This window comes from Desmodus rotundus, chromosome 1, assembly GCF_022682495.2.
Source record: "Desmodus rotundus isolate HL8 chromosome 1, HLdesRot8A.1, whole genome shotgun sequence".
NCBI lineage: Eukaryota > Metazoa > Chordata > Mammalia > Chiroptera > Phyllostomidae > Desmodus > Desmodus rotundus.
The window spans coordinates 193,539,431-193,559,008 of record NC_071387.1 but is presented as its reverse complement, the minus strand read 5'-3'; the positions used below and the strand labels follow the sequence as shown (position 1 = coordinate 193,559,008).

General features: G+C 36.5%; 1 protein-coding gene across 1 annotated transcript in view; it reads left to right on the top strand.

Annotated features, from left to right (window-relative positions):
- Positions 1 to 19,578, top strand: part of CDH10 (cadherin 10) — a 134,624-nt gene that overhangs the window by 98,218 nt on the left and 16,828 nt on the right. The window contains exons 6-7 of the mRNA XM_024578482.3: positions 15,475 to 15,662; positions 16,968 to 17,221. Coding sequence (XP_024434250.2) covers positions 15,475 to 15,662; positions 16,968 to 17,221 — 442 coding nt within the window. The remainder of the gene's footprint in view (positions 1 to 15,474; positions 15,663 to 16,967; positions 17,222 to 19,578) is intronic.

Sequence of the window (19,578 nt, the reverse complement as noted above, 5' to 3'; positions counted from 1 at the left end):
TTTATTAACCCAGTGTTATCCTTTAAATGCATCATCAATGTAAACCTTATTCAGATATTTTACATTCTTTTCTCCCATCACTCTTTGAGATACCCACTCACGTCAAGCATTTCCTGGTTAGATCAAGTCTCAATTCGGATGTACCACGTTTCCAGTGAATAGGTCTGTGAGAGCTGGTGGCCTGGCTAGAGGCTGTCAAGTGGGACAGCTTTGGAGCAGACTGTGGAGTCACCCTGCATGAGCCCCATTGCTGACTTGTTCACTGAGCACCTTGCCACCTTGGTCAACTAAGTAACATTGAATAGCAATACGTATTCCATGGAGTGATATAAAGCTAAATAATTTAATGCCTATGAAACACTTAGAGACTGCCCCTAGTGTATTGACGCGCTCAGTGTGATGTTGATCTGTGCAATTGCTGCCCTATCATCGTCATCACCATTATGTGATATTATAAAAGTGGAGTTAGAACTTGAACTTCCATGCATATGGGTTGAGCAAAATTCAACATTCACCAATATGCTACTTCTGCGGAGGATAAAAATCTCAGTCATTTGGAAGGGAAAGGGGCACAAGAAAACTCAGATGTCCTCCTTCACTGTTTAGCTTATTTTATCGTGTGGATCTGTAACAATTATTCTCAGGAAGGGACAGTTTTGCCCCCAGAACAAACGGCTGGAGACATTTTTGCTTGTCTGAGTTGGTGGGCACTCTGGCATCTAATGATGTAAGGCAGGAAAGCTGCAAAACATCCTTAGAATTCGCAGGATGAAGAGTTACTGGGCCCAAAATGCCAACCGTGCTGAGAGTGAGAAACTTTGATAGGACATATAAGGAGCTCTTCCTTATGAACTCATGTAAAAATATTTATTGAGAATTCTCGTAAACCAAACACTACTTTAGAAGCTATACATGTTAATTTTGCCAAAAAGCACACTGTTTCTTGTCCTTATGTCTTTTCATTAAAGCAAGGGAGGCGGACCATACATAAACAGAAGCACTGTGTACGTACAGGGGATTGGCTCAGTCCTGGATAAGGAAGAACATGTATGATGGTGATGTTTGGGGTAGAATAAGGAAATGACTCATTGAAGAGGTATAATTTCTTCTAAGGTAAAATAGACCCAGCCAGGCAGAGGGATGGAAAGGTCCTGTAAGCAGAGGAAACAGCATGTGAGAAACCCTGAGGTTGGAAACAGAATGATATATGTCAACACCGAAAGACAAGTGGGGCTGCATCCTACCAAACAACAAGGGGGATGATGGGAAATCAGACCACAGGACACTTCACTGGCAGGAAACACTGACAATAGTAAAATTTTATCAGTGTTAACAAACACATAACTGTGTACCCGATCTAGGTTATCACAATGATCTTGTGATTTTAGAGGTGGACATCGGTACAACAAGTGCGCCATAGTAATCTTCTAAAACAAAGACAATGAACCCAAAGTTTGGGGTACACCTGAAAACTGAGCTCCAAAAGCATTTTCTGTTCTTTTCCTCTAGGTATAAGTTTTTACTCTCAAAAAGATACCTCTGCTGAAATTCTTTCAGAATCTTGAGTTATTTCAAGTGCTTTCATTTAATTTTAAAAACAGTGAGTGAAGGGGAAAATCTATTTGTTTCCTTCCAGGAGAAAGCACTTTATTTCCAATTAAGCAAATGAAGATTCATGGGTCTTGTTTCTTGATTATGGGTGACTTGTTGTCTGGCAGAACACTTCAGTGTGAAGTGATAAGTGTGATCAGGGGTCTGTGTACAGTGCGATGGGGGTAGAGGGGCCCCCCGATCCAAATACTGGGGTGGAGTACTGACTGCATCCTTTATAGTGGACGCTAGTTTGGGAGAGCCCATCACTTGACCTAAATCCTTTCTTAACACTAATACTTAAAACTACTATAAGCCATAAGGATAGGAAAAGAGAGGTCAAGGAATTAGAAATTGGCAAAGTCACCTATTTATGAATGGGCATCTTCTGCATAGGCAAAGCACATGCTTCAAAGTGCTCGTGAGGATTATCTTTGGTGATGAAATAGCAGATGATTTTAATGTTTGTTTTGCTCTGTCTCCTACTTTTATATATTTTTATAATTTGGTAATTCTAATAAAAAGGAATAATGGGATGGAAAGGACGAAACTGGCAAAAAGATGAGCAGTGGGAAGCAGCTATTGGAATTGACATAATGTGGGAAATTGTGGGTGGTCTATCCCAGTTAGTTTTGGCAGAAAACATTTTGGAAGAAGCTGGAGGATAACAAGTTAAGGAATAAAAGAAAGACAGAAAGAGGATTGAACAAATAATGCCTGCATGTTAAGAAGCTGAAACATACAAGAAAATATAATAGAAAAACAATATATTGTATTAGAAGAAATTCTGGGATAAGCATGGGCCCCTAGATAACTTTTGAGAGCCTCCTACATCCCAGGTTCCAAGCAAGAATTAGACTGCAGTGGTCAGCAAGGGACCTGGGCTACACGTTGAAGGCATAGACAAAAAAAAATGACAACCACATGAATGTAAATTTGATGTCTGGCAGTGTATTAAGTGCTGTGAAGAATGTAAAGCTGGGAAATGACTAGAGAATTGACAAGGGTGTTACTTTTCTAAGAATGAATAGAGAAGACTTCTTTAAGGAAGCCTGAAAATTTCAAAAACTGGGCAATGTAACTTATCTACACCTCAGTTGCTACATACACAATACTTATCTCATGGTGTCAAAATGAAGAAACATGTTTGCATATATAAAATATATCCAGCAGTGATTGTAACATATAATAAGTTCTCCATAGGTGGATTTCCTCCCGTCCCCTTTCCTTTAGAAGAAGTGTGTCTGATATTTCTAAACTTACCTTTTTCCTTGTGCTGATGCTATGCTACTATTTTTTTATGGCCAACTAAAGATTAAATAAAAATAGCTTAAGTCTGGAGAGATTTATTATCTCAGTGGCCAAAAAAATGAATGCACTTACCATGTGTGAAAAAATGAATGCTTCTGTGTATGAAGAGTTCAGAGCAAATTTTCCTGCTCTCCAACCAGTGAAACATTCAATGGTCCTTAAATGTTGATATATTTCATTGTGCTAAGATAGAAAAACTTTATAGTCCCTTACTGTAAATCTAGCTACCATATGCCTGCAGGAATATTTCAGTCTCATTCACCTCATTTTCATTGCTTTCCTTCTTTCCCTAAAATCAGATAAACAAAACAGGCTCCTTGGAAAAGTCTACAAAATGTTAAATTACTGGAACCTGATCATTGTAGGGTATGGCAAAACCAATTGGATAACAAGATTTGTGCCAAAATGGCCTTTATTATTATTATTATTGTTATTATTATTATTATTATTATACTTTATTTTTTCAAACATCTCTGGGAAAATGGTAAGATACTGATTTTCTTCCAGATAACGGTCAGTACGTAAGGTTATCTGATCTGCAGAAGCCAGGTTAGTATAGGAATCTTTGCCGTAATAGAGCAGAGAATGCTATGGGATAAGACTCTCAAATCCATTTATTAAAAAATACAAACAAAAAATGCAGAAAAACAACATACATTAGGAAGAAAGTCCAGGGTTAGAGAAACAGAGTTCCCAAAAGCAGTCGAGCATAGATGACAGATGGTCAAGCTCCCCGCCGACCAGCTGGGGCCTCTCACTTGGCTCTGGTCCTTGCATGGGGCAATATTTTACTACAACTCCAGCAGAAGGAAGAAAAGTAAGCAGCTGCCTCACTAGCAAAAAGTTCCAACCCACAAATGGGACAATTCTACAACCTACAACCCAGTTCAAAGGGACCACGGCTATTCATTCACATTTAGCTACTTTCCAGCACATCGCATCACAGAGGAAAAAGTCAAAAAGAGTAGGTTGACTTTCGCATTTTTTCTAACAGTTGGTATGGGCTTCAGAGGAACTGAACTCTCAGACTCCCATGTCTCTGGGGTATTAGCATCGTCACAGACATGTTTACACACAGCTCAGGTGGACAAGTGAATGTCAGGGACCAGCAACAAGTACATTTACATACTATCAGCTGAACTGAGACTTTACGGGATGGGGGGGGGGTATATATAAATGGAGACAAAATATCATGTGCTTGAGTAATGATCAATTTGCATTTATTTATCTTTGGCTGTCTTAAGACATGTTTCAGGATATGTTGAATATAGGTAATATCAAATTTGTGAGAATTGATATATTTACTATGTAAGCTTCCAGATCTACCTGAACAGCACTTAAAGGAGTGAATTTATTGTTGTCTACTATATATTTTCTTCTTTAAAAAAGGATTTTATTTACTTATTTTTAGAGAGGGAGAGAAACATTGATGTATGGTTGCTTGTTGTGCACCCCCTACCGGGGACCTGGTCCACAACCCAGGCATGTGCCTTGACTGGGAATCACACTGGTGTCCCTTTGGTTCACAGGCCAAGGCTCAATCCACCGAGCCACACCAGCCAGTGCTATTTTTTCAATTATTGATAATAGAGACAAAAATCAGTTCTTCACCATTTGTGAAAATTAACACAGCACTGCTTTGTAGGCAAGTTTTTATTAAGTTAAATAATAGGTGGTGGTACATTTTGGCTGTGCAAATACATTTACTGAGATCCTATTTTCCTGAGTATTTTGATATCATGTCCTTATAGTTTGTACCAAATTATCTCTAAAGATTATACATAACTACAATCAGTTCACAAGCAAGAGTAAGCAATTCTGGAGTTACTCTGAGCCTAAAAGATATTTCACATCTACCTTTTTTGTCTGAATTACCTTGACTGACTTTATTTAGTACATTAAATTACATAAATATGGATTTTCTAATTCGCCAAACTTAAATAAAGTAAAATGTTAGAGTATGTATTAAGCACAATAAAATATCATACAAATATTAACTCATTTAATTTCTACAACATCTGTATAAGGTAGTATTTTTTGTTAGTTAAAATTGAAGAACTGAAACAAATAAACTTAAGTCTATGGTCAGGAGATAAATGGGAGGTTTGGGACCCAGGTTCTTTGGCTCAAAAATCTGTACTTCTAAACATTACATCCAGGCAGAAATAGAAATTGGTACATCAAAGACCCTATCTTCCCCAGTATATCCCACATTTGCTTTATTTTGTGATTCACTACCTGTATATACATTATAGAAACAATTTTAGCTTGGGCATTGAATTCTACAATGTCCATACATTTCGGTGCAAACACAGGAAAATCAGACCTCGTCTGGTTGGTGTTTTCACAATACTGTAAGACCAAACACATGCGGCTCCTTTGCCTGGATCAGCTATGTAAACAAGTTTGGGCCAAAAAATAAGCAAGTTTGCATGAGGAAATATATATCAAGGAAATGTCTATATGATATACATAGGGATTTAAGACATGTACATTCAGTGAGCTGTGAGACGACCTTAATCCCTGCCTCGTACAAGAGAGATTTGATTTAATAAGTGCTGATTTTCACTCTGTAAATAGAGTCAACCTCTCCTCTTCTGGGGATTCCAAGGTAATGTAGGCCCCGGGCTGATCTGCATATTTCAAAACTATCAAGCACATTTCACCTCGAGCAATAGTCAGGTATTTCCCAAGGAAGATACTTTGGCATGAGAAGGAAGGGAATAATATTAAAAATGTCACTTTTTTCCCTTTATCCAGGAAAAATAATGCTTACATTCAAAGCTGTCCTACAATTTATACTGGTTAGATATAGCTGTGATTTTTACTGTTACCATCAAAATAACCTCAAATATTTGGATTTTTTTTTTTGCCATGGCTTCAGTGCCTATAATTTGTAAGAATTACAAAGAAATAATATTATTAAAGCATTCCTTGATTTATTAAAAACTGACTGAAGCCCTACTGCATTCCAGGAGACATGCTAAGAAATAATACTAAATTAATAATCTTAAGGTGAGAAGTAAGATACAGGATACACCGTAAATGATTTGCATTTTGAAAGGTTATTGTAGTCACAATCTCTCTGTCTCTGTCTCCTTCTCTCTCTCTTACTCACACTTAAATTAAATGTAACATTTAATTTGTTACATTGTAGTTTTTAGTTTCACATAGATGGTCTCTCACTCTTTTTCTTGTTTTTGCATGTGAATATAGGGTGTGCATATATTATGAAAAATATAAGTACATATGCACATATATGTAGGCACATGTATATAAACGGATTTACACATATATAGATGGAGAATGATGCAATAACATATATGTTGTAATTGTCATTTAAAACCCAAATCACGAAATGATAAACTTTTCAGATGTAGGAAGATCAGGATAGAAATAGAAATTATTTGAGAGTTTTCTAGCAGGACAACACGGGGCATGGAAGGAGATGTTTTTTAGGGGCCCAGGAGGCACAGAGGCGGCAGTCAGGGAAGTGGGCATGATTTGGTATGGCTGGATCCCGGGCTGGAGCAGGGACTCTGAGTGATGAGAATGGAAATATAGGCTCTGTTAACATCAGGAAATGATACAAAACTAAAATGCTACATATTATCTAAGGAACCATTTTTATCTTTACAGAAATATTTTATTACTTGGATTTCTCCCCTCATCCCAAATGCCCAAGAGTTTGAATCTCATGTGAAACATGAATGGATTTCTGTATTTCACTTAAAAATGTTCTCTGAGAACTATTATAACATCAAAGTGACTGTAGCTACTAACAGGCATTTTCTTTAGCTTCCCAACATGAAAGGAAATAATTTTTTCAGAATGAAAGTTAAAAAGCAAGATGGTCAAGTATATTTGATATCCTTTGATTTACGAAAAGATGCAAAGAAGTTCAGATTTTCTTCTCCTGGGATGATGGTAGAGCTCTTCACACAGTTCATTCCTATGAGGTTTTTATTTCTTATTTAATCTTTATTGCATTTTTTGCACTACCATTTAGTTCCCTTATATCCCCTCCCCCCAGCAATCACCACACTGTTGTCCATGAGCTCTTTTTGCTTTTTGCTCAATCCCTCCACCCCCTACCTGCCCCCTCCACTAGCTGTCATCTGCTCTCTCTGAGTCTGTCTCCGTTTTGCTTGTTAGTTCAGTTTAAAGAAACCATTTTTTTTAAGAGAACACAGGTAAGTTTGTTCATTTTGACTAATTATTCTGGCAGCAACCAATTATTCTGATCTAGCTAGCTGCTCGGATCCAAAGAGTTGCTGGGTGTCTGAAGTAGCGCTAAGGAGAGCAGGGATTTAGGAATATTTGAGCGAGTGATGCACAAGACTTTGTAAGTAGGTCGACAAAAGGTTTGAGGAAGAGAGTAGAACAAAAGGTACTTTCTAGCTTTCTACCAGAGAAACTCGTATGAGGAGTCAGGGATTTTAGTTTGATTGAATATTTTGAATTGAGATGCATGTAGAATCTCAGTTGTGTGGAGTGAGTGAGGTGTGTGGAGTATAACTATCTAATAGACCGTGAAATGAGGTGCACACATGACATATAAGTGGAAACAGACATGCATGATATCAGGCTCAGTGTTTAGAATGATGTGCCTGGGGAAATATACAATCTCACCAGTGTAATAAAGTATACAGGGTGGGGCAAAGTAGGTTTACAGTTGCTTATATGAAATATAATGCAATGATTAATAATAGAAGAATAAACTATTTCTCATGCTCTCAACTGTAAACCTACTTTTGCATGGAAATTATACAAAAATCCACTCGAGACTCTCCAGTTATTCTGGTGGAAAGCTCCCTTAGACTAGACTACTTGGCATTTTGTGTAAAGGGATTTAAAGTGCTTATTATGACTTCCTCTGGAACAAACTTGGGAAGAAAAACTGGGTAGATATAGATATATAGATACAAAACTAACTGTGCAAATATGTTTAGACTAATTAGACTGCTTTTACAGTCTTTACTATGCCTGCTTGGAGACACATTGCGAAGAGATTGAGTACCTGATACACCCTAAAATGTTTATGAATGACTAATTTAAGGTTATATTAACCTTCCCCAAGTCTATACACTTATGTTTTCACACATTGCAATTGTTTGTATCTATTCATGCCAATCAACTTGGAGACAATTTCACAGAACTATACCAGGACGGATTCCCTAGTCTCTGGTGATCAATGGCAGCCCCTCTAAAACCTTCGGCCCATTACTTTCCTCAGTGGCATGAACAGGAAACTAAGACGTGGTGCGGCAGCTCCTTTTGCCCTAATTTAAATTAAACACCCAAAGCTAAGTTGGTGATCATGTTTCCAATGCTCACGAATTGAGGTCTCTGTCTTTTCTCTGGTGAGAGTCTTCAGTTGCAAAGCCTGCATCCTTTGTCAGTCTCCAGTGTGACTTTGAGCTCTCCTCTCCTGTCTCCTAAATGCCCATTTAGCATCGCATAATTTCCTTAACTACTCTGCAGTTTCCTCCAAGGAGCTCTATCTTGTTTTTAATTTCTTCCTGTTAAGCTCATTAAAAAACATCTTTTAAGCATTATACAATGGAATGGTTTATAAATGTGCATAATTGTGTCATTTTTCTTAAAGCAAGTATTGTTTGAGATTATTATGTAGTGTAGAGATGTTACAATAAGATTACATATAAAGCAAATTTTAAAAATTAAGCTAATGTTAAATTATTGTGTTGATGCATGTATGTGTGTGTGTGTGTGTGTTCTCAACTCTGGAAAAGCAAATTTCTTAGGCAAATGTGAATAGAAACAAGGGCAGGAACAAAGGAAAAAAGACAAATTATCTCCCTTTGAACCTCATTGCTTGATTGCTTTTTGTCAATAAAGCCAAGCAGCAGCTATTGTAGCAAAGCTCCAAACCTGCTTTGCCCTTGCCCTCTCCGCTGCTTTCCAGCCTCACTAGTTCTGTTCCTGAGAAACTCCGCCTGGCACAGCACTTCCTGTAACTGTCTTGTTTTCCTCCAAATCCTCTTATGTTGAGCTGTCAATTTCTTCTAATTCCCATACATAAATCTGTAGTGTTTTTAATATTCAAATGCGAAGGTACAATTGATAAAATTTTGGATAGAACAAGTGATCTGGAATATTTAATCTTTATTCCTAAGAAGCCAAAAAGACATCAAAATCGCTCGAGATCTTTAATAGTGACCATTCCAATGTGTGACTTTGTAACAATCTCCAAGTACACTTATTTAAAGAGCCATATATTTTGACCAGTCCCTAAGAAGCTGTCACGATACTACTCTTTTAGATTTTTACTTCTAAATATAACTTTCCACATGTTTTACAGAAATGGCAGTTACCTCTCTCCTCTTCCTATTTATGCCTTTGTACTCACATGGAAAACCAAACTAAGAAGACAGTCACCAGGAAGAAATATTTATCTGCCCTAAACACGAAAAGAGAAGCAGATGATTCATCCTGACACCTGGGAATAAATTTAATCTAACTGTAAATTAGAACTGATAGGAAAATGGAAGGCACACCACATAATTAAAGCTGCATCAACTGTAAGATAAAAAAAAAATAAGATGGGTGACAGGCACCTCTTTGCCTTTGTCAGTGTGTGTGACAATCTGCCTGCTTCCTGGTCCCTTCCTGCTGCTCGCCCTGCATGGGAGCCACCCTTTCGGGCTCTTAATTAATTTCAGTTTGTTTGACAAACTAGGATAGTTGTGTTCAACAGACTAGTCTTGGAAATAAATAAAAAGTATGAATACTTAGCTCTTTTAGGGGTGGGGAGAAAATGCAGACAACTGTAATTGAACTGCAATAAAAAAATAAAGTATAGAAATGTACCTTTTTTAAAACTTGGAAATAGAACAAAAATCTTGTCCCTGAAATTAGCTTATGAACATAATTCCAGAGAGTGATTTATTGAATTATTTATCTTGGGCACTGAATAAATATTTGCCAAGTAAATTAATTACTAAAAGTTGCAGTACAAATAAAGTGATCATGAGTGTGTGTATTGTATATGTGTATACAACATATATCTATAGTATAGCTTTTTAAATTAAAAAAACAGAAAAACTAAGTCTATACTATTTTGATGAATGGATCAATCATGGCTTCTCTGCATAGCATGGATACCTCGAAAACACTTCTATTAATGTTTCAGGGGAAAATAGATACATGTATGTGCCTGTATACACATGTATAACTCACCCACTGTGTGTGGCCCTTCCAACAAATTCCTGGGAGGGACAACTGACGTATAATTTAGGCTTATTAAATATGGACCGATGCAGCCTGATTACTTCCCTGGTTAATCTTGGAAGGTACTGAAAATTAACATGGATAAAACTTAAAGCAAAATGAAATAAACTTTGGAATACAAGTAGTCTCTTCTGTATCAACCAAGAAATAAAATGAAGTGATAAATAAGTTTGGATCCTTGAGCAGAACTATAATAAGCAGACAGAGTTTCAGAATCTAAGCATGTGCCTAAAAATATAAGCAATCTCAAAAAACAAAAAAAGCCCAAGCTAAAAATAAAAAGTGGGAGAATAAATTCCCAGAGACAATACACTGACGTCGAAGTGACAGTAAAATTAAACAATAAAATGTTTCTTTTGTTCTCTTGCTCTCTCTCTCTGGCTCTCGTTCTCTTTCACTTCTCATTTCTTTTTTTTTTTTTTTCTTTTTGGTCTCATTTCTTTTTAATTCAGAGTTTGTACTGATTTTTAAAACTTTGTACCTTTATCTCTATGATCCACAAATATTGTTCATAAGCTAAAAAGTTGTACTGAATTATCTAGCTTGCATTGACAGAAATAAAGTCTGATTTAATATATGTTAATCAACTAAATTTTCTTATAAATTGAGCAAGTGTTCAAAATGCTGGCCAGGAGAAACAATGCAGATTGGTTTCTTTGTACTTTTCTGTGACCCCATTGATCTTTGATAGAGCAACTAATTTCTCTGTCAAAAAACCCTAATCTCAATTTTCTCTTCACTCCTCGGACTTAGAAACAACAGACCTCCAAGAAGACTTAGAGAAACGCTTGTACTGCTGACCAGTGTTTGGGCATTAGGGTTTTGTTGCATGCTCAAGAAGTGGAATTACAGGTCTTTTTGAGTGAAAACAAATTGTGCAGGTGATTTACAAGTTCTAGTAAAGGTGTTCCTATTTAAGTACTTTTATTCTGTTACTGTACAAGATTTGCTCGTGCTGAACAGTTTTAAGTATTAATATTGTAAACCGTAGCAGTCTAAATTCCTTTTGAAAGACACAGATATTTTATTTCCAAAACAAAGATCAATTAATATATTAACAGAAAATAACTTAGTGTTATTTAAACTTTTAGATCAAAGACATAATTAGATTTCTTAATTTTAATACATATAGTTACCATCCTTCTTAGCTTTTTGATATATTTGCATATTATGAAGCAAGAGTTACTCTCTTTATTAAAATTTCTGAATATATTTACTATTCAAACATTCATAATTCCAAAAGATGATCCTTTCTCCAGTAAAACAAGGAGTTAGTTGGAGCCATGGCTGATTTCAGGTCTTAGGCAGAGAAAATACAAAGTGAACCCATAATGTGTTGTGATGCCAGGAATCAAAGAAGTACTCAAAGTGATGAAGGTTGTTGAATAGGCACCAGAGCCGCCTCAAAGATCACCCAGTCATTAAGCCTGTAAGAATTTGCACAAAGCATAAGTGACCATGTTATTGGATCACAACACATAAATGTCCTTGACTTCTGATATAAATATGGAATATAAACAAAAAATAAATACATAAATATAAGTAGTAGAAGTGGTAGCTTTCCTTGTAGAAGAATTCCCAATAATAAATGTAGAAATAATGTAGGAAATCACCATTGAAAAACCACAGTGTTAATTATTATAGGCAAGACCACTGAGTGACTCTGACATTAATGGGCACATTTTTGAAGTGAGACAGGCTATTTACATAGTCCTAAAGTATGTTTCCCAACATATATTAATTATAAAGAAAAATACTTACCTAACAAAGGAGAACACTGGCAGAGACACCTTCTTAACCAAGTGATCAAGGTTAACATCATCATTCATAAGGTATATTGACATCCCTTGTTACCTGATAGGGTACATTGAGAACAGTTCCCTTTTGTGAAATCCTTGGCAAAAATGCATGATGTCAATTATCCCTAAGAAAATATGAGACGCACCCAAACTGAAAGCCTTTTTTTCTAAGTTAATAGACCAGTATTGTCCCCAAAAAGTCAAGTTGATAGAAGATAAGGAAAGACTGTGGACTCTCACCGATTAGAGGAAAAGAAGGGGACATGACAAGCAAATGTGAAGTGGGGTCTCTAGAAGGACGTTAGTGGGAAAGCTGGCGAAGTTCAAACCAAGTCTGAAATTTGGTTGATAGTGAGATGGTTAAAGTAGCATCTCATAAATTAAACTTATATTAGTGATTGTGAATTGAAAATTAAAATGAACTTGCTAAAGTTTATACAACTAGTCGTGGTCGAGCTTGAGTTTTAACCCGCACTACACAGCCAGCCTCGAGGCACTCCGCGCCAGGTTTTGGAGTCAGGGCCATACTGATCTTGAACGTTGAGTTGGGAAACACTTTTCTCCAGAAGACATTGCACCTGAAGTTATAAATTACTTTTACTAAGTAGAATCATTTTCTCTGCATCATTTGCTTTAATTTCTCTTCATTGCCTTTTCAATTTTTAAATCTCCAAGTTTACATCTTATTTGAAGCGTCAGTTACATAGAAGTTATTTTTAATTTTCTTCTAAATTTTCAAGAATATGAGTATTTGGGGGGTATCCTTTTTTGTATTAACCTCTACTTTAATTGGAGCATGTGCAAAAACATAGAAGATTCTGATTTATACAACCTTGTCTAGTAACTTAGTACTCTATGAAATTGGTTCAATGCTTCATGCATGCTTGAAGAGAAACTTTATTCTCTAGATTGCACATGTAGGTTTTTTATACATATCATTCACATTCGTATTACTTTTATTTATTTTGCTAAATATTACATGCATTTATAATATTTTCAGCCCGGTTGATTACTGATTGGGAAAGGAAATCATTAATGTGGCTGTATTTCACATATAATGTAGATTTGAGACTAGATAATCATGGCACTGAAGATTTTTCATAGAAACCAGATTCTATGAGACCAAATGGAAAAATTAAAAATTTATCCTAACAATGAGTGCTTACAATACAGCAGTGACACCTTTCACGTGTTATGGAAAGACTACTTCTGTTACAGTGTAATACATCAATGGGCTGAGGTTCTGCTTCTATATGGCTTAATTTTTTAAAGGTCATTCTTGTAGTAAGTAGGCTAGATTTGATGATGTTCTGGGGTAGAAGTGTAGTTAAATAGAAATATATCAAAAGGAGGGGTCACAGGTTGCCAGGCAGAGTTGTATGGAAAATCTTTCATAAGCAGGAAAATGTATTAAGTTGTAGTAAGAAAAGAACATTGGAAAAAACCTAAAAGAGATGAGTTTTATGGAGAAAAATAGAGGAAAGAGTGACAAGAAAGAGGAATCAACTTGTGGTGGGACCACCTGTATATGTGTTTTGTTTGTTTTTGTCTTCAGTCACGACAAGTACCGGTCAGTGAAGGCATATAGTTCATGAGTGAGGACTTAGAGCAAAGTAGACAGATGCCTGGGGAGAAGCCCACCCCGTCCTTTATAAATAAGTAGTATAAAGCCTAGCAGTGGCAAGTGATATGAAGAGCGATAGGCTGTTATTCTTGGTAAGGTTATTCTCGTTAAGATGACTGGACGAAGCAATTGAAGAGGTCACAGTTAAGCAGTCCTCTGATCCTCTGAAGGAAGGAAGGGAGAGAGCATCAGACTATCTGGAGACTGGTGTTTCTAGGAGAACCAGTAAAATTAAAGAGAGCCAATAAGACTATAACTAAGGAATGAGTTGAGAATTTCTATCAACAATGTTACCAAAGATAGAAAAGTACAGATGAAGGAATAAAAAATACAGACTAACGAACTAACTGCAGTGCTGTGGAAACTGAATCTTCATGATGTCTCCTGGGAAATGACTTTCTTTCATAACTGAGCAGATGCAGGTACGAGGCACCTATATTTGTTAGGGCTGCCATATTATAGCAAGACTCTACAGACTGGTAGCTTAAACAACGATATCTTAGTTTCTTACACTTCCGGAAGCTAGAAGTCCCAAGATCAAGGTATCAGCAGGATTGATGTCTTCTGAGGTCTCTCTTTGGTTGTAGATGTCCTTTCCTTACGTCTTCAAATGATCTTTGTTCATGTTTACATCCAAGTCTCTGAATGAGGACACTAGCATATAAGATTGAGACCCACCCTAAATGTTCTCGTATAACTTTAACTACATCTTTAAATGTCTGTCTTCTAGTGCAGTCACATTCTGAGGTACTAATGTAAGTTAGGGATTCAGTATATAGTTTTGAGGGGCACAGCCATCTAAACAATGAGGCCATCGCATTGCCATTTTTAGATTTGTTTAATTGCATTATGGTTATATGACTATTGTGAGAACATAGTTTTACATGTGGGGAAAGAGCATGCAAAAAATATAAAGAGATATGTACAAAATTAAGTTTTGATCAGAAAACAGAAAAGTTCAGTTTGGTGCAAATCTTTCACGGAAGTGACCAAAGGAAAATACTTTAGAGAAGATATACTCACGCACGAGCATGCTTACTTAAGAGTTTTGGAGTTTATTATGTATTTTAAGGAGAATTACGTAAGGCTTAAGAGCAAGCAGTTGCTATGATCAGAAGGGTGCTCGGTCTATTAATCTGTCAGAAACACACAGTTTACAATCAAGTGCTAACACATAAATCTCATTAGCAGTAGAGGGCGCTCATGCTGGAACACATCTGTGCGCACCAGGCGCTTGGTGAATTCTCCTTTTGCTCTGGAATGAAGGGGAGTTCTGTCACAATTTAGTGTTTTTACATTGACACTGTGAAGGGCATCTTTGTATTTCTCCCACAGATTATCCTTTGTTTCTCGTGTTACAAATAGAAATAGGATTCTTGCTGATTTTGGTTGATGTCTTGGGATTTTGTAATGCTCTTCCTGGCAGCAGAAATAAGCTGAGAAGAATATAAATACAACAAAGGACAAACAATTAAATATAAATGGTTATTGTTTATTCTATAATTCGTTACGACTTTGTAAATACACATACATATCTGCACTCAAAGCTGATCTCTAGTTATTTGTGCAAATACAAAAAAGACAACATGCTCATTTTTAAAACCAGAATTCTTAATATAATTACAGGTTGGTACTTCCTATTCATAACATGCATGAACAAAACCCCCAAAGTTCAACTTTCTCTGCCCCAGGCTGAATTTAATGTTATCTTTATTATGTGTATTCAGCTTACTAATTAGTCAACAATTAGTCGACATCTAATTGAGTTTACACCTTAAACTCTGCATCAGAGTTTATATCTTAACATGATAGAGAACATACAGTGTTCTCTGATAACACATTTAACCTGTCATATTCTACCTCTCTCTCTCTCTCTCCCATTGCCTTTATACTTTGCAGACACCATCCATCTTCGAGTACTTGAATCCTCCCCGGTTGGCACAGCCATTGGAAGTGTGAAAGCCACAGATGCCGACACTGGAAAAAATGCCGAAGTCGAGTACCGAATTATTGATGGCGATGGGACTGACATGTTTGACATCCTCACTGAGAAAGACACCCAGGAAGGCATCATAACTGTGAAAAAGGTGCACAGCATCGGTATAAATAAGCATCCAACCGTTAGACAGCAAAGATTTCAATGTGTGCTTTCCACTCACACATGATCCACTGTCCTGTTCGAGTGTAATTTATATCGCGGGATGTCTGAGAAACAGAAAGCCTGAGATCTTGGACATTTTGACCAATGTTCTGTTGATTGAAGCTGGAAACCTGGGATGTACAGGATGTTCAGGCAAAACCAGGTGTACAGTTGTTCATACGGAAAATAATACAATAGTTAACAAATGACAACACAAGAATAAACTCTGTGGTTTATGTACTCAGAACTGTAAACTTACTTTTGCCTCACCTTTCATGTGAGATTATACCTCTGAGCCGCATTAAGAAAAGTCTTCCCTAATAAAATTGTTTTCTTAAAGAAAACACTTAATAGCTAGTAATGGCAATATGTCATCACAGTTGGAGGCACAACAAGTAGCATACCATCTATCCAGATGTATGAAGTAATAATTAGAGCTGCTAATAAAAAGAGGCAGCATGGATTAGAGAATAATTTAGTTGTTCACATTTTCCCTTCTGCTACATAACTTAAGCTTTTCCGCTAACATATGCTTATTGATATGGTTTAAAGGTAACTAATTTTTTTATTATAGAGTCAATATCATCCTTACAAAAAAATAAGGCTCTGTAAAATTTAAGTCCTCACGAAATATCCTGAACGCTCTGTATGCATAAAGTAACCACTAAGCACTGTGCCTGGGACTCCATTGCACAGTCCCAGGCACACAACCATTTTTAAGTGGACAGAGACCGGCAAAGGGGAAAGCAGCTTTCTTGTTCTTCTTCATAATCAGAAATAATAGTCGCACAAGTGGAATCTCATATAGCAGGTGCAAGTTTAATTCATAAAGTACCAGGAACCCATTATGTTGAGTGGAAATATCACAACATAGATTTTAAAAGATAAATGATGTTTTTCTTAGAAAAATTAGCAGTGACCAACAGCTGAGCACACACACACACACACACCGTCCATCAACCCAGTTTTTTGTAATGAGTCCGCACCTTAGGTTTTAATCCTTTCTAATTTCCCAAGATTTGAAATCTCACTTTCCTATATTCTGAAGTAACATACATTGACTATATGAAAGAGATAAAGTGATTCCTATTGACATACAAATATTATGTTATTACTTTTATTTATTTATGGTTAATGGACAACTTATAACTCAGTGGGGCTTTACAAATTGTACTATAACTTGGAAGGAACCTATAACCTAATTGTTCTCACTTGAATTTCATGTCTTATTATAATTACATTTGTTATACAGCCATTTGACTATGAGAGCCGAAGACTTTACACTCTGAAGGTCGAAGCAGAAAATACCCACGTGGATCCACGTTTTTACTACCTAGGGCCCTTTAAAGATACAACGATTGTGAAAATCTCTATAGAAGACGTGGACGAACCTCCTGTTTTTAGCAGGTCCTCCTATCTGTTTGAGGTGCACGAAGATATCGAAGTGGGCACAATTATTGGAACTGTAATGGCAAGGGACCCAGATTCTACTTCTAGCCCCATTAGGTAATTATGCCTATATTTAAGATGAAAAGAAAAATAATTGAAGTAAATATAGATGTCATGAAGTTCCACAGATATATTTAATACTCTGAAGGATGAGAGGGTCTCAATAAGTTGCACATAAAGCTGTGTCTGTTGGAGGGCGGGGTGTCAGGAGTGCATGTTTGTGACGTAGTCTTCTCTGTAAGTCAGCTGGGCAACTGCTCAGCCAGCTTCTCACATGTGCAGATATCTTAAGAGTGTCTCCTCGCCAGATGTGACTGCTCTGACTACGTGGGCAGATGTGTTTACTCTGACTTAGGTAATGTTCCTCTTGAACCAAGGTGTCATGGCTGACTCACAGCCATTTTAGTTGATAGGCACTTGGTTTTATATGCCATATTTTGCCATGTATAATGTGCACCCACATTTGTGGCCCAAACTTGCAGGAAAAAAATTCATTTTAATATTTAATTTATTTATATTCAGATGCCTGTTTTTTTGGATTATAAAGGAATTTTAGAATTTATTTTTGAACATATGGTACAAGAAATTTTATGTAATAAATAATTACAAAACACAAGAAAAAATACAAGGTATTTCAGGTACTACCTATGTATAATGTGCACCTTTATTTTTCCCTCAAAAATTTGGGCACAAAAGTGCATATTGTATAGATAGCAAAATATAGTACTTTGAATCTTGATAGGACCAATGTCATTTTAGGACCAATGGTCTTGCTCTCCACCAAAGGCACACACATTTCATAGTTTGCTTCCGTTCTAATCATGCCCTTTAGCCTGAAACGTGTCCCGAATCATCTCCCTGTCTCTTTAAGATATTTGTTGTTCTGATTCCTGATATAGATAAAGGACACTATTTTACTGTTTCATCTGTACATTTAAAATGTAACTAAATTACTTTATTTGTGCTTTCAGGTTCTTAAATAATATGTGAGATTGAGAGGAGTATTAATGATTAAAATATAATTGTAATGTTTCAGGGCAGTTACATTATGGTATTAGAAACTCCCCCATAATACTGCCATCAAAGAAGTGTTTTCTGTTGTTGTTTTGGTTTTATCAAAGTATATTAGAACAATTATCGAGAAAGATAAGATTGAATGGCACCTTGAAAACATATGAGATGTGATAAACACACACAAAAAGTAACAGACTCCAAGTTTTCATTTACTTGTACATTTTAAAGAAATACAGATACCTCTCTACGTAGTACTCGGCATCAAAATGACTGCTCACTTCAAACTGTCTGTCTATCTTGTGTTTTGGATTTCATTTGCTTCCTTAATTCTCAGGAGACTGATTTCACTTGCCCCTTGTTTCATGTGGACCAGTCAAGTTGGAGTTCAAGTGGCTGGGCAGTTTCCAAGTGCGCTCTTCCCTGCCGTCTAGGGAACCTCTAATTTTATGTGCCGTGTGACTCTAGTTAGACTTAAATATTCTGTATCTACTGCAATATTTTCAGTCAAGACATAGTTTATATACATGTGTGTGAGTGTGGGTGTGTGTGTGTGTATATATACATTAAAATTCCTATTTGATGTATGTAATTTTACCTAAATGTTGTCCTCTGTTCACACATGGCATCACAGGTTACGTACTGGCAGACGAAACGTGCACCTGGTAGTCACGAGAGCTCTAGTCTGCCAGCATCACTTTTCCATGAATGCCTCTTCTCGATCCATCTGTCTTCATTGAAATTGCTGTATTCTTTGGATTTTTTCCCCTTTGAGGCTTTACAGCAACCAATATATACATTTGATTTACTCCAATAAATACTTACCCAACATTTTCCTGGCATAGCTCAAAATGGACTTTAACAGGCTGTGGTTTTAAAGTGACCTTTTAAAAAAATGAAGTAATATTTTTAAACGTTTATTCTAAATCTAATAGCATTGTTAGCTATTGCTATCTTCAGTAATATGAAGATATTTCTCCACACAATGACATACATGTTCATCCCCTTGTAAATTGATGATGACCTTGTCAAAAGATGGCTGTGGATTTTTTTAAAGTGTATTTTATTGATTATGCTGTTACAGTTTTCCCAATTTTTCCACCTTATCCCCCCTCCACCCTGCACCCCTCAACCCTCCAGCATTCTCCCCCTTCAGTTCATGTCCATGGGTTGTACATATAAGTTCTTTGAATTCTCTGTTTCTTATACCACTTTTGATCTCTCCTCATTTATTTTATGCCTACCAATTATGCTTCTTTTTCCCTGTACCTTTTTCTCCCTATTCCTCCCCTCCCTCACCCCACCGAAAACCCTCCACAGTAAAATGACAACAAACTCACAACTATCAACAAATGAACCTAAAAAAAGGAAAAGTAATGAAAAAAAAAAAAAAACTAAGCAAA